The sequence below is a fragment of the Sus scrofa genome, chromosome 4 (genome assembly GCF_000003025.6).
Source record: "Sus scrofa isolate TJ Tabasco breed Duroc chromosome 4, Sscrofa11.1, whole genome shotgun sequence".
Classification (NCBI taxonomy): Eukaryota; Metazoa; Chordata; class Mammalia; order Artiodactyla; family Suidae; genus Sus; species Sus scrofa.
In genome coordinates, this window is record NC_010446.5 from 62,270,741 (window position 1) to 62,285,461 (window position 14,721).

General features: G+C 35.8%; 1 protein-coding gene across 38 annotated transcripts in view; it reads left to right on the forward strand.

The window, feature by feature from the left end:
• STAU2 (staufen double-stranded RNA binding protein 2) overlaps positions 1–14,721 on the forward strand; it is a 316,054-nt gene that overhangs the window by 131,285 nt on the left and 170,048 nt on the right. For all 38 annotated transcript variants that reach the window (XM_021089210.1, XM_021089224.1, XM_021089204.1 and 35 more), the window contains one exon: positions 12,292–12,352. In XM_021089210.1, the coding sequence (XP_020944869.1) occupies positions 12,292–12,352 (61 nt within the window). The remainder of the gene's footprint in view (positions 1–12,291; positions 12,353–14,721) is intronic.

The window sequence follows — 14,721 nt, forward strand, 5'->3', positions numbered from 1 at the left end:
TTAAAAATAAGCAAGATATGTACATGATTACAAAAATTTAAATGGCACAAAAGAGTAAACAGCGATAAAAGTGTTAGTCTCACTTGACTCGGAGAGCCTCAGTCTCGTGGTCTCTTTCCCTAAAGGCCTGTCCCGTGAGTTAATATTTGTACAGCATTTAGAATAATTTCTGAAATACAGTGAATCTTATATAAGGACTTGATAAATAAAAGTAAAATAAATATCCTTACAGAGATATTCTATGTGTATGCACTAATAAATCCCCACTTAAAAAATTCAGATATATTGAATTGCAGTTCAGTGACTGCATGATGTGTGTGTGTGTGTGTGTGTGTGTGTGTGTGTGTGTGAGAGAGAGAGAGAGAGAGAGAGAGAGAGAGTATAAACATACTGACTACCATCACAGTTAAGATTTATAACACTTCTGTTACACCAAACGGTTCCATAATGCCAGTCTGTAATAAACGGCTGCTTTGCTTAGCCCCTCATAAGCGCTGATCTGATTTGTCTCTATCTTTTCCATAATGTTGTATAAATTGAATCGTACATTATGTAGCCCTCTGTGTCTGGCTTCTTATTGCTGAGATTCATCCATGTTGCTGCATTTATCATTCATTTGTTCTTTTTTATTGTTTGTTGTTTTATTCTTCACCACCTTTTGGATTGTTTCCAGTTTGAGGCTATTATAAATAAAGTGGTTATAAACATACATGTGTAAGTCTTAATTGTACACATTCTCTAGTATATCCTATAGGTACATATTCTTGTAAAAAGGGCACATGTCACTTTATAAGAAGGTGAAGATGTTTTTCAGAGAGGCTGTAGTATTTTGCATTTCCACAAGCAATGCTTGAGATTTCCTATTACTTCACTCTTCTCCGGTGCTTTGTAGGTCAGTTTTAATAGCTTTGATCATACCAGTAGGTATATGACATCATCTCATGGGATTTTAATTGCATTTTCCATAATTAATAATGCCAAGTAGTTTATCATTGATCATTCACATCTCTTCCTTGAAATATCTATTCAAAATTTTTGCCTTTTAAAATTGATAGTTTGCTTTCTTATTATTGAGTTATAAAAGTTCTTTATGTATTTTGGATGCTAGTCCTTTATCTAGTAAAAGACTCTCCTCTCCTCCCTTCCTGTCTTCTCTCCCCTTTTTTTGCATAGATTATCCAATTGTTCAAGCACCATTTGTTTAAAAGAGTAATACTTTTTCCATTGAATTCCTTAGCACCTTTGTTGAAAATCAGTTGACCACATGTATGGGTCTCTTTCTAGATTCTCTGTTCTGTTCCATTAATCTGTATGTCTGTTCTTCAGTGTCAGCTGTATATATAGTTTTTTTGGTAAGGTTTGAAATCAGATAAAGAACTCCATCTTTGTTTCGCTTCTTAAAAATTATTTTGGTTAATCTAGAGTCTTTGCATTAAGATATACAGATGGCCAACAAGCACATGAAAAAAATACTCAACTCCCCTGATTAGTAGAGAAATGCAAATCAAAACTACCATGAGATACCACCTCACACCAGTCAGAATGGCCGTTATTAATAAATCCACAAATAACAAGTGCTGGAGGGGGTGCGGAGAAAAGGGAACCCTCCTGCACTGTTGGTGGGAATGTAAGCTGGTACAACCACTTTGGAGAATAGTATGGAAGTACCTTAGAAATCTATACATAGAACTACCGTATGATCCAGCAATCCCACTCTTGGGCGTATATCCAGACAAAACTTTCCTTAAAAAAGACGCATGCACCCGCATATTCATTGTAGCACTGTTCACAATAGCCAGGACATGGAAACAACCCAAATGTCCATTGACAGATGATTGGATTAGGAAAATGTGGTATATATACACAATGGAATACTACTCAGCCATAAAAAAGAACAAAATAATGCTATTTGTAGCAACATGGATGGAACTAGAGACTCTCATCCTGAGTGAAGTAAGTCAGAAAGAGAAAGACAAATACCATATGATATCACTTATATCTGAAATCTAATATATGGCACAAATGAAGCTTTCCACAGAAAAAATCATGGACTTTCTTAATAAATTTTAGAATCAATTTATATCAGAAATATCCAGTTGGGATTTTTCTTTGGGATTGTGTTAAATATATAGATCAGTTTTTTATTATTTAATTTTCAGCCTACACCACAGCCACAGCAACACGGGATCCAAGTGGAGTCTGCAACCTATACCACAGCTCATGGCAATGCCAGATCCTTAACCCACTGAGCGAGGCCAGAGATCGAACATACATCCTCATGGGTCCCAGTCGGGTTTGTTACCGCTGAGCCACAACAGAAACTCCTAGATCAGTTTTACATAAATTGGTATTTTAAGAATATTGAGTCTTCCCCATAAATAAGATCTAGCTCTGTGTTTATTCAGGTTTTTAGAAATGCATCCTAGTGATGTTTTGTACTTTTTCATAGAAATATCTTGCACATTTTTATGTTTATATCTATGAGTTTCATGTTTATACTGTAAATGGTACTGGTTTTAAATTTCATTTTCCAATTCTTCTTTTCTAGTGTATAGAAATGCAGTTTTTTAAAAATATATTGACCTTGTAGCCTGTGACCTTGCTAAGCTGAGTTATCAGTTAGAGTATCTTATTTTATAGATTATTTTGCAATTTTCTGCAGTGATGATTGTGTCATCTATGAATGAAGGTAGTTTTATTTTTTACTCTCTGATCTGTATGTTTTTATTTTTTTTTGTCTTGCTTTATTGCCCTGAGTAGAACATCCTGTATGGTATTGAATAGAAGTCATTGATTGTTGAATAGAAAACCATATATTTCAGAGTTCCTATTGTGGCTCAGCAGGTTAAGAACCCTACATAGTGTCCATGAGGATGTGGGTTCAATCCCTGCCTTGCTTAGTGGGTTGAGGATCCAGTGTTGTAGTTACGGCTTGGATCCACTGTTGGTGTGGCTGTGGTGTAGGCCGGCAGCTGCAGCTTTGATTCAGCCTCTAGCCTGGGAGCTTCCATAAGCTGGGTGTGGGCAGGTGTGGCCCTAAAAAGAAAAAGAAAAATACCGAAAAACTAAAAATTATTGCCTGCCATATCAGTAAACAGAGGATGTTGCAGCCATCAAGCTGTCACAAAGAAAGAAAAGGAAAAGAAAAGAAAACCAAATATTTTAACCTTGTTTCCAATCCTATGAGGAAATGGAAGTCAGTCTTGTACAATTATATACCATGATATTTGTAGATTTTAGATGCTCTATATCAGGTTGATAGTTGCTTGTATTCCTGCTTTGTTGAGAGGGTTTTTTCCCCTTCTTGAATTATCATTGAGTGTTGAATTTTGCCACATGCTTTCTTTGCATCTGTTGAAATACTCATATGATTTTTTCTGTGTAGTTTGCAGATCTAGCAAATTTTTTATTGATGGATTTAAAAAATTTATGTGAAACAGGAGTAGCAAACCCGACTGGTATCCTTGAGGACACGGGTTCGCTATCCCTGGCCTCGCTCAGTGAATTAAGGATCTGGTGTTGCTGTGAACTGTGGTGTAGGTCGCAGATGTTCGGATCCGGCATGGCTGTGGCATAGGCTGGCAGCCACAACTCCGATTCGACCTCTAGCCTGGGAACTTCCATATGCCTGGGTGTAGTCCTAAAAAGACAACATTAAATAAATAAATAAAAACAAAAAATTTATTTGAAACAGGTTTCTCCCACTATCTGAAAGTAAAATATTCGTATGAAACTTTTTGTAAGCCAAAATAGTGTAAAATGAAGAACCAGTTACTTTAGGACACAGCTTACTAACAGATATACAAAATAAATCCAAATAAAGCCAGATCCTCAGACTCAAAGCTATGGTGTTTGGATGCTCAGATGCTGAATATGGTTGCTGCTCTTGTTGCTCTTGTGTGCTGCCTCAGTAATGGCTAGCTGCAAAATAAACACTGAAAGATATTTTTATTTTTATTTTGTAAAAGTGAAAATCTCTGTGGGTTTCTTTTGGTTTGCAAAATCCTCTTTGGATTTCTTTTGGTCTGCAAAGACAGGTATTAATGAGATCTTTCATAAAAGCAAAGTGGCATAAAGTAAACTTTTGAAATGTGAAGAATACTGGTATATACATACCTAACAAAAAAATTACCATTTGACTGTTTTCAGGTGTGCATTTCAGTGGTATTAAGTACATTTACAGTATTGCACAACCATCACCCCTGTGCACTTCCAGAAAGTTTCCATCATCTCAGATAGAAATTCTGGTTTTAGTGTCACTATCACGATAATGCTGACCTCATATAGTGAGTTTTGGAAGCATCTCCTCCTCTTTCATGGTCTCAAAGAGTCTGGTATTCTTTCTTCCTTAACTGTTGGGTAGAATTTACCAGGGGAGCCATCTAGGTTTAGGATTTTTTTCTGTAAGAAGGTCTTAGGTATAAATTGAATTAAAAAAAAAATAGACTAAGACTGCTCAGATTATCTACTTCTGCTTGAGTGAGCTTTGGTAGTTTGAATCATTCAAGGAATTTGTCCATTTCATTTAAGTTGAATTTAATGGTATAAAATTGTTCATAACATTCCCTTATAATTCTTTTAATGGCTACTGCATCTGTAGTGATATTTCTGTCTCATTTCTGATATTGGTAATTTGTTTCTTCTTTTTTTTTTTTTTTCTCCTGATCAATCTGGCTAGGGATTTATTAATTATTTTTATCCTTTTTCAAAAAACCAAGTTGTGGTTTCATTGATTCTGTTTCTCAATTTTTCTGTTTTCTGTTTTATTGATTTCTGCTCTTTATCTTTTCTTCACTTTGGGTTTTATTTTCTGTTCTTTTTCTAGTTTAATGTTCTATTCTTTTTCTAGTTTTGTAAACTAGAAACTTAGACTATGGTTCTGTTAACTTTCTTCTTTTCAAATAACAATTTAATGTTATATAGTTCCCTTTAAGCACTGGTTTAGCTCTGTCCCACAAATTTTGACAAACAGTTGAGTTTTTATTTTCATTCAATTCAAAATATGTTCTAATTTTCCTTTAATTCCTTCTTTCAAGTCTTGTTTTCTGATTTTCTCTTTACTTCTTTTATCAAGTGTTAATATCTCCAACAAGTTTGGGTTCATCTACTTTCAATTTTATCAGTTTTGTGTTATGTACTTTCAAGCTATGCTGTTATATACATATACATTTTGGGTTGTTATGTCTTTTTGATGACCACTTTATTATTATGTGATTTTTCTTTTATCCCTAGTTAATATTGCCTGTTCTGAATTCTTCTCTGTCAGATATTAATATAGTCAATCCAGTTTTTTTTAAAATTAGTGTTTGCACAGGATTTTTTCCCCCTCATTATTTCACTGTTAATTTATCTGTGTCTTTATGCTTAGATTTTTGTTTTAGAAAGCATGTAATTCAGTCTTGCTTTTTAAAATATAATTGACAATCTGTGCCTTTTAGTTGGGGGTGATCAAACCATTTGTACTTATTGTAGCTATTGATATGGTTGGATTTAAATCTACCATCTTACTAGTTGTTTCTATTTATTCCATTTACTCATTGTTTCTATTTATTCTATTTACTCTTTGTTCTTCACTTTTTTCTCTTTGACCTCTGATATAGTCGTATGCTACTTTTCTGTGTCTCTGTAACCTCTTCTAGTTTCATTGATTGCAGCTGTCCAGTTTTTCTGGCAGCACTTGCTAAAGAGACTGTCTTTCTCCCATTTTATATTCTTGCCTCTTTGTCGAAGCTTAATTGACCATAGGTATCTGAGTTTGTTTCTGGGCTATCTATTCCATTCCCTTGATCAGAATGTCTGTTTTTGTACTAGTACCACACTGTCTTGATTACTGTAGCTTTGTAATATTGTCTGAAGTCTGGGAGAGTTATGCACCTTGCCTTTTTTTTTTTTTTCTCCCTGAGAAAAGTTTGGCAATTCTCGGTCTTATGGTTCCATATAAAATTTTGAATTTGTTCTAGTTGTAATCTCTTAATATAATTATACTCTGTGTTTCTGTGACCTTCTATTGTGGTCATGCATTTTATTTATCTCTATATAGTATAAAACACACAATTTTTTTTTTACTAATTTTGCTATATACAGTCACTTTTTAAATGTTTAAAAATCAGAAAAAGTCATATTTTTTAGCCTCATTTTTTTTTACAATTTTCATTACTTTTATTTATATAGATGCAAATTTCTTTCTGTTATCATACTCCTGCTTATAGAACTTTCTTTAATACTACTTGTGAAGGTCCCATTGTGGCTCAGCAAAAACGAATCTGCTGAGGACACAGTATCAGTGAGGACACAGGTTCAATCCCTGGCCTCTCTCAGTGGATTAAGGATCCAGCATCGCCATGAGCTGTGGTGTAGGTCACAGATACAGCTTAGGTCTGGCATTGCTGTGGCTGTGGTGTAGGCCAGCGGCTACACCTCTGATTCAGCGCCTGGCCTGGGAACCTCCATATGCTGCAGGTGCAGCCCTAAAAAAGAAAACTACTTGTATCAGCAGATCTCTTGGCAGTGACTTCATCAGCTTTTGTTTGTTGATAAAATCATTGCTTCACCTTCATTTTAAGTTATTTTTGACTGGCTATAGGATTCTGAGTTTTTCTATTTCAGCACTTTAAAAGATCTTGTTCCATTGTCTTCTGACTTGCATAGTTTTTAATGTGAAGTCTGCTGTAATTTTTTTTTTGCCTTTTCTAGGGCTGCTCCCATGGCACATGGAGATTCCCAGGCTAGGGGTCTAATCAGAGCTGTAGCTGTCGGCCTACACCAGAGCCATAGCAACTTGGGATCCTAGCTGCATCTGTGACCTATTCCACAACCACAGCAACACAGGATCCAAACCACATCCGTGACCTACACCACAGCCCATGGCAACACTGGATCCTCAACCCACTGAGGAAGTCCAGGGATTGAACCCACAACTTCGTGGTTCCTAGTTGGATTTGTTAACCACTGAGCCACGACAGGAATTCCTAATTTTTTAATTCATTTTTCCTCTTGTGCTTTTTTCACCCCCTGAAGGCCTTTGCAACTTTTGTTTTCCATTAGTTCCTAGCAGTTTGACTCCAATGTGTCTCAATTTAATTCTTTCCTTTCTTGCTCCTTCTCTTCTTTCCTCTCCCCTCTCCTTTGTGTTCTGTTTCTCCATTTCACCTTCCTTTCTTCTCCTCCTTCCTTCTCTTTTTTGTAGTTTTCCTATTTAGGAACAAACGTATTGGATCTGTGATTTGTTGTCATTCAGTTATTTTGTCAAATTCTCAGCTATTATGCTTTCAAATATTTCTTCTTCCTTGTCTTCTCTCTCCTTGGGAGTTTCTAATTACACATTTGTTAGACCGTTGGTATTATCTTATAGATCCAGGATTTTCTGTTCCTTTTTATTTTTCACTCCTTTTTTTTTTTTTATGTCTCAGTTTGAGTAATTTCTGTTGATTTATCTACACAATTACTGATTATTTCTTCAGTTGTATCCATCTATTAATAATAACATCAATATTAATTTTCATCTCCAATGTTTTCCCCGCAGGATTTCCATTTGCTTGTGTTCTGTAGTTTCTGTTTTTCCACTGAAATTCTCCAAGCATGTTGCTGCCTTTTCATTAGATCTTTTAACCTATTAAAAGGTATAATAAAAAGATATTGTAACCTATTATAGATATTATAAAATTTATTTCGTAGAGTTTTAACCTCAGGGTCATCTCTGGGTTCTTTTTTTTTTTTTTTACTTCTTTATCCTTTGACAGTTTTATTTCCTTTTGTGGCTTTGGATATCTCATAATTTTTGTATCAATATTGGACATTGTGTATTGAGAAACAGTAGAGGCTGAATTAAATAGTATTATGTTGAGAGATAAGCATGTCTCTTCTCTCAGACTGTTAATATGGAGGGTGGTATCAATCTAGTCAGTAGTTGAGCTCGTTTTGGGTTGTGTTATTACCATAGTCACTATTAACTTCAAATTCCTTTAGCATTGGTTTGCTGTTATCTGTGTTTTGTGTAGGGTAAGGTTTGGGGAGGGTTTTTCCTCAGTGTCTCTGTTCCAACCTCAGGTGTCAGCAGCCCCTTATTTGCTGTGCCATGAGATGAGAGGTATCTCCATGCTTTGTAAACAACTACCATTTCCTATTACTCGATTGTGGGATTGTGTTTGGTGTGGGAGCATAGTTTTTTATTTTCTTGTCCAGCTTTTCTTGTCCAGCTTTATTCTCAGACAGACTTTGGGTACCTGGGCCTCCGAGGTGGGCTTTCCCTAATGTTTCTACCCCCCCACCCATGTTAGCCAAACTTTATGTTGGATATGGAGGTTGTCTTGGATGCAGTTTTCCTAGCATTTTCAGACAGCTGCTTTATCAGGGCCTTGTTTTCAACAGAGTCTTTACCCTCCCCACCTCTTTTTCCCCTATGAGCAGGTAGCTTTTGTTTCTGCTCCTTTTCTAGGAATAGTGAGTCTTTGTATAAACTTTGGGGCAGTAAAATTTCCTGCCTCTACCCCAGAGGCAGATAGGATTTGTTTCTTCCCTTTCTCCAATGATTTGAGCTATTTGCTTTGTGTGAGAGAAGAGTCAAGATGAGTGTGTAAAGTTCTGTGCTTTTCTCTCAGTGATGACATTCACTTGCTCCATACTTGCACCACTGAGTGAGACTCCCTCTGGTTTCCTGCTGTACCTTTAGCTGTCCATGAGAAGGCTCATGGAAAAGCCCTTCTCTCTGGAGTTCCTAGTTTTTCTAAACTATTGTACTAACCCACACATAGTCTTCTAGAATTTATTAACATTTCATCTGCTTTCTTCTTACCTGCATTTTTGGCATTCACCTCTTCCTTCTTTGCTCTGTTAGTGTTGAAACATTTTAAGATGCTGGCCTCTCCTTAGAGGATTTTATCACTTTCTAGGATTCATTTCATTTGTTTGCTTTATAGTCTCAGATTTCTGTTGAGTTTGAGAGAAGTTAGAATTTTTTACATTGTCTGGTCCGTCTCACAGTTGCATTTCTACATTCTAAGGAAGAGTGAATACTCTCTCTGCCTTTAAAAACTATACTGACCTTGCATCTTGATTTTTTTTTTTCACTTACATGTTGGGAGTTCACTTCTATTTTGGAGTTTATGCTACATCAAGATATGATTAACATGTACTCCATTCTTTTTTATGTTTACTATTATATATTGGTCAAAGTAATACTCATATGTATAAGAAGTCAAAGTTTATTCAGGATTAATGGTATAAGGATTCCAGATTTATAATAAAAAAATGCTCTCCTTCTCTGCCATGACCATTTTTGCTTCCTTTTTTCCCACAGGCAACCACTTACTGCCTGTTTCAGTTGTCCAGTGATTTTCTACTGTCAGTGGCTTGTACTGCGATTTCTTGATTTTTTTCTTTTTAGATATTATCTGAGTTCCTGCTATGGAAAATGAGGATTTATTTAACTCTCTTATACATACTCCACATGTATACTTTTCTATGTTTCTCTAACTTATCCCCAAACTGTCTACCAAGTAAACATATAGTGTAGTTTTTTAGTTTCTTTCTTGGAGCTCTTAGTCTCCTCTTCTGCTTTGGATTGTTTGTTTGATAGATCTGCTGAAGACTCACTGTTTTGGTTCTTCTCTTTAGCATTTCCCTGAAAATTCCTTTTGCCTTTTCCCCTTGTTGAGTCGCCTGTTTTCTGGACAGTTTCCCTTGTTCTTTCTTTATTTGTTTTCCTGTGTTGCTGGAGTACATGCTTTAGTAGCTTCCTGATAGAGGATACTGAGGGAGTCAGTTTTTTTGAGGTCTTATAAGTCTGACACATTTTTACATTTCTCACACACTTAATTGATATTTTTCTTAGGTATAATTCTAAATCGGCAATATTTTTTTCTGAGATATAATTTTAAATTGGAAAATTTTTTTCACAGAGTTTGGAAGGAATTGCACCAGTGTTTTCTACCTCGTAGTATTACTGTTGAAATCCCCAAACCCTCTGATTCTAAAGCCTATTTATGAAAATTTTATATTTCCTCTCCCTCTTGATGCTTTTCTAATAACTTCCTTTCTCAGGAGATCTGAAACGTCTTGGGTGATTGATTTGATTTGTGTATTCTTTGTTAAATTCTATTGGGTGTTTGGGTTTCACTCCAGAAATGTATGTACTTTAAGAGTTGGAAATTTTCTATATTATTTCTTTGATAATGTCTTTCATTTTTATTGCTGTTGTTTCTTTGTGGAATACCTATTATGTGATCCTCTGATTCTTTCTTTCTTTTCTGTTTCTGTCTCTTTTTCTTCTTGATCTGTTTTCTAGGCAATTTCTTCAGTTTTATCTTCAGTCCTTCTTTGAAGTTTTTTCTTTGGCTATTGTCTTTTTTATCTCCCAGAGCGCTTCCTCATTCTCAGAATATTCCTTTTTTGTAACCTCCTATTCTTGCTTAATAGTTATAACCTCTCTCTCAGAACTTTTTTTTTAACATTTTTTGGGAAGTTTTATTCTGTTCCCTGTGCTGTCTTCACCATTTCTTGTGGATCAGAAGCCAGGCTGTTGTCTTCTGAGGTCCAGTGAGGAAGGAAATGGGGAAACCTTATCTTCCAGGATGTAGCTTTGGACTCCATCTCCTTTTTTTCAGTGTGGCGTATAGATCCATCCCATCCTCAGCTGTACCTGGTGTCCAGAGTCTTTTTTTTCAGCCTTTCTGTCTTAAAGGAAATCTGTCTCCTTGGGATCAAACAGATGACCTGGAAATTTCAGAGCATTTTGAGACTTCCAAGCAATCTTTCTGTTTTCAGCCTCTTCCAGGATTCATTTTTAGAAGCATTGGGTGTGCTTCTGATTCCCAAGGCTTTCTGGGGTCCTGGGACACAAATCTCTTTACTTATTGTAAGCTCTTTGTTGACTTCTTACTCAGCACGTGAGGTTTCAGCCGTTTCAGCCGACTCACATCTGTTAAGTTAGTTACAACTTGCTTATTTGCTTTCTAGGTTCCACGCTTTGATTGACTTACGTCTTTTGCATTAACTCCTTTCATATTCAGGGAAGGGTAGGGGCAGAGGGAGGAAGAAGAGTTTATGGGTTATTGGATAATTGATTTAGACATGTTTAGGGAGAGAGAAGAGATTATTCCTTGTGTTCACTCTATAATGTTTAAGCAGATGCCTTACAAGAAGCAGTTTTATTAGAGTGTTGGGGGTAAAAATCGCAGATCAGCAGGCTTGAGTAAACTTTTTTGTTAATAGAAGGAGAGAAATGGAGGAATGAAATGCTGAATGTGTTATTACTTCAGCTAAGCCTTCCAGTGCCCGAGAATCTGCATTCTTCTAATTAGCCAGCTCTTTCCTTCCCTGAAGTGACTTACCCCTTAGTGTGTACACTCTTCTCCATCAGCTCTTGTCTCATTCTGTGAACTTGTCTTGTGCCTCCCAGAGGACATGTGAGAGGAAGTCTCCCCAGGCCTTCCCATCAGCGTGTATCTGCATGTACCAACATTTCCTCCTTCTCCAACTTTTCACTCTTAATTACAGATGTAGAGTGTGTATAGAATGTTTTATGTGGATTTAATTTATCCGTTTAGTCTTTGACATATAAAATACTGATTGTAATAGGAAATGTAAATATAAAATACTGATTGTAATAGGAAATGTACCTCTCCCTCTGCCCTGGAGTACTTTTTATCAGTAACTCTGGCTCCACAAAAAGAGAACATCACAGTTAAAGTTATTTATTAATTTTATTAAAGTCCTTACTACTTCAAAATATCTGAGTTCAGAATGTATTTTACCCTAAACCTTGATCAAATCATCTGGCTAAAGGATATTCCAAATTTTACTTAAAGTTAGGTTAGGTTTCAGTTTTTGTATATGTCATAAACAATACTTGGTGACCATTGTCAGGACTTTGCCAGAGCAGATATAGTAATGTTTCTATCATTAATTTGACCTCAGAAATGATAAAGAAGCTCTTTAGTCATGTTAGCATTTGTGATGATTATTAGCGTTTCCTGTTTGAAAAAGAATTATTCACTTTTAACCACCCTGATAGAGCCTGTGTTGTATATAATACCTATACTAAATGTGGGGCTTTCTTGATGAGTTAAATTGTAAATTTAAATAAACAGATAAAGTCAGGAGACATAAGAAACAGATTAAATGTAGAAAAAGGATGGATGGTACTGTTCATATTAGTTATTCTTATGTCTGTGGTCCTGGGATCAGAGTTGGAGAGAATGAGATGATAGCCTTTGCCCTGGATTAATTGATTAATTTTTTTCTTTTCGAATAAGTCTCTTTCCCTGGATTTAAACCATTGATTTAATTTTTCAGACAGGGGAAAACAAAGGATGGAGTGGTCCGAAGGCTGGGTTTCCTGAACCAACAAATAACAGTAAGTTTCTACTTTTATATTAAGTGCACTTAGTGTTCATCCGTGGTTCAGTGAATTGTCTCTTGGTGGGTATTTGCTGGGTCTCTTTGGGCCTGAGGTACCATGTTAAGTGTCATGAAAGATGCATGGAATTCTTGGTGTTTTGCTTTCCTGGAAGTGACAGAAGACACAGGTATGGTACTCATATCCTTAATATTTTCTCCACATAGTGATCACGTTCTTTTTTTAAAGTTGCTTTTATTATGGCATTATTACCATAGAAAAGAATCAAAAAAGAAAAACAGTTGTCTACCAGCCCATTATAATCCAATATCAGCTGTTTTCACAGTTCTCCTTTTTAGGTACAGACCCACTTTTATGTAATTAAAATGGAGATGAGAGTTTGCAATGTGTTTTCATTTAACATTGTAATAAACATTTTCAAGTTGTGCTGAGTCATTAGAGTCTTAAAGTCATTAATCAAAATATTAGAAATGTAAGAATAAAATTGCTCACTATTTTATTCCAAATATAGTATTATAGACACTTAAAAATCCACTTTAGGTTATTTCTTTTTGTCAAGCTGTTATGCATTGGAAGCATAGGCATTTTTCATTAATTTCCTTCCCACCTCTCCCAAAAAGCATATATTTTCACTGAGGTAATTATTTTACTGTATATAAATCAGTAAAACAGAACAGCCAGACAGTTAAAGACCCTGTCTAAGTGAAGTCCCCAGGAAAGTTAGACCTCTGTCATTTCTAATCCTTGTTCTATTCCTTATAATCTCTGGAAGCTATATTAGCTTAAATACATAAATTGTTGTAATAAAGAGTATTCTTTGATATTAGCAGCCGATCTCTTAATGTATAATGAAAGTTGTAACAAATTTTATCAAAAGCATGTTTATGAGAATTGAATTCTTGTGTCATGAAAACTAGCCTCTTGGAAAGACTACTTCAGTGAGGTAATGGCATTCATGAATTGTTTTCTGGCAATAATTTAAATAATGTAATATAACTCCAGGCCTTTTGTCTATGTACATAAGGATGATGAATGAGATAGGCTTATTAGTACATTGCCCAAAGAAAAAAATGGAATCAATTGAGGATTCATAGAGAGTTTACTTTTAATTCCTTCGATGTTTCAGTATATAGGATTATAATTACTTGGTAAAGGAATGTAACAAGCATTAAATTGATTTCAGTTTTATGTTAAGTACTTAGCACAATACTGCTTTCTTACTAAGCACATGATGAATGTTAATTTCCTTCCATGCCTTCTCTCTCTCTCTCTTTTTATATAAAAATTATATAATTCTGTATAGGCTTGCCAAAAATTCCATTCTTATACTTTTTACTTGTCAGATGTCTTTTGCATGTAGGTACATCTGACCAAATACTATGTGGTTTATATCTGAATAGTTACTTTTGGCACTAAATATTTTTTCAAAGAACATAAACATTATGTATCTGAGTAGGGAAGTCAGATAGTTTTTTTTTTTTTTTTTTTTTTTTAGTTTCCATTTCTTTAAATCTTTTTTTCCATTTTTTTTATTACTCAAATGAATTTATCACATCAGTCAGATAGTTTTTAACTTGACAGTTTTAACATGAAAGCCCATTGTAGAGAACCTACAAACTCCATCATTAAACAGTGATGTTTTGGCCCTCATCTTTATATGTCTCTTGATTTTTTTTTTTTTAATTTGCTAAGGGATTTGAATTCCTTTGCGTGTATGAGAAGAAATATCATAAAGAGGCCAGTGAGTTTCAGTGATCAGAAATGTGTAAGAATGCATAAAGATTTGCTTTAAACCTAATAGAGGAAACCATTTGAAGCCCCCTTAAAGTTTAACCGGGCTGTTCACATTTTAGGACTCCTCTGGTCCATAGAGTAGTTCAAACTGAGAATTTGAAAGAATGATCTTCACCCCTTCCCAGCCCGAGGAGGTGAGAAAGCTGATTGGCTCTTCCCTGAATTCTAAGCGGTCTCTGTGGCAGGTCACCAAAGACGAAGAGGGCCGCCCAGCTCTGAGAAGTAACTGTTTCTCTTCCCCAGATGTAGAGCTCCGTTGGTGCCTCGTGGCGACTTCAATACAACATTAGGGAAAAGTTGGTCACTGTGATGAATTACTTGAAAAGTAGTTTAGGAGTTCTTGTCGTGGCTCAGTGGTTAACGAATCCGACTAGGAACCATGAGGTCATGAGGTTGCGGGTTCAATCCCTGACCTCAATCAGTGGGTTAGGATCCACTGTTGCCGTGAGCTGTGGTATAGGTCGCAGACGCAGCTCAGAACCCACGTTGCTGTTGCTGTGGCTGTGGCATAGGCAGGCGGCTACAGCTCTGATTAGATCCCTAGCCTGGGAACCTCCATATGCTGCTGGAGA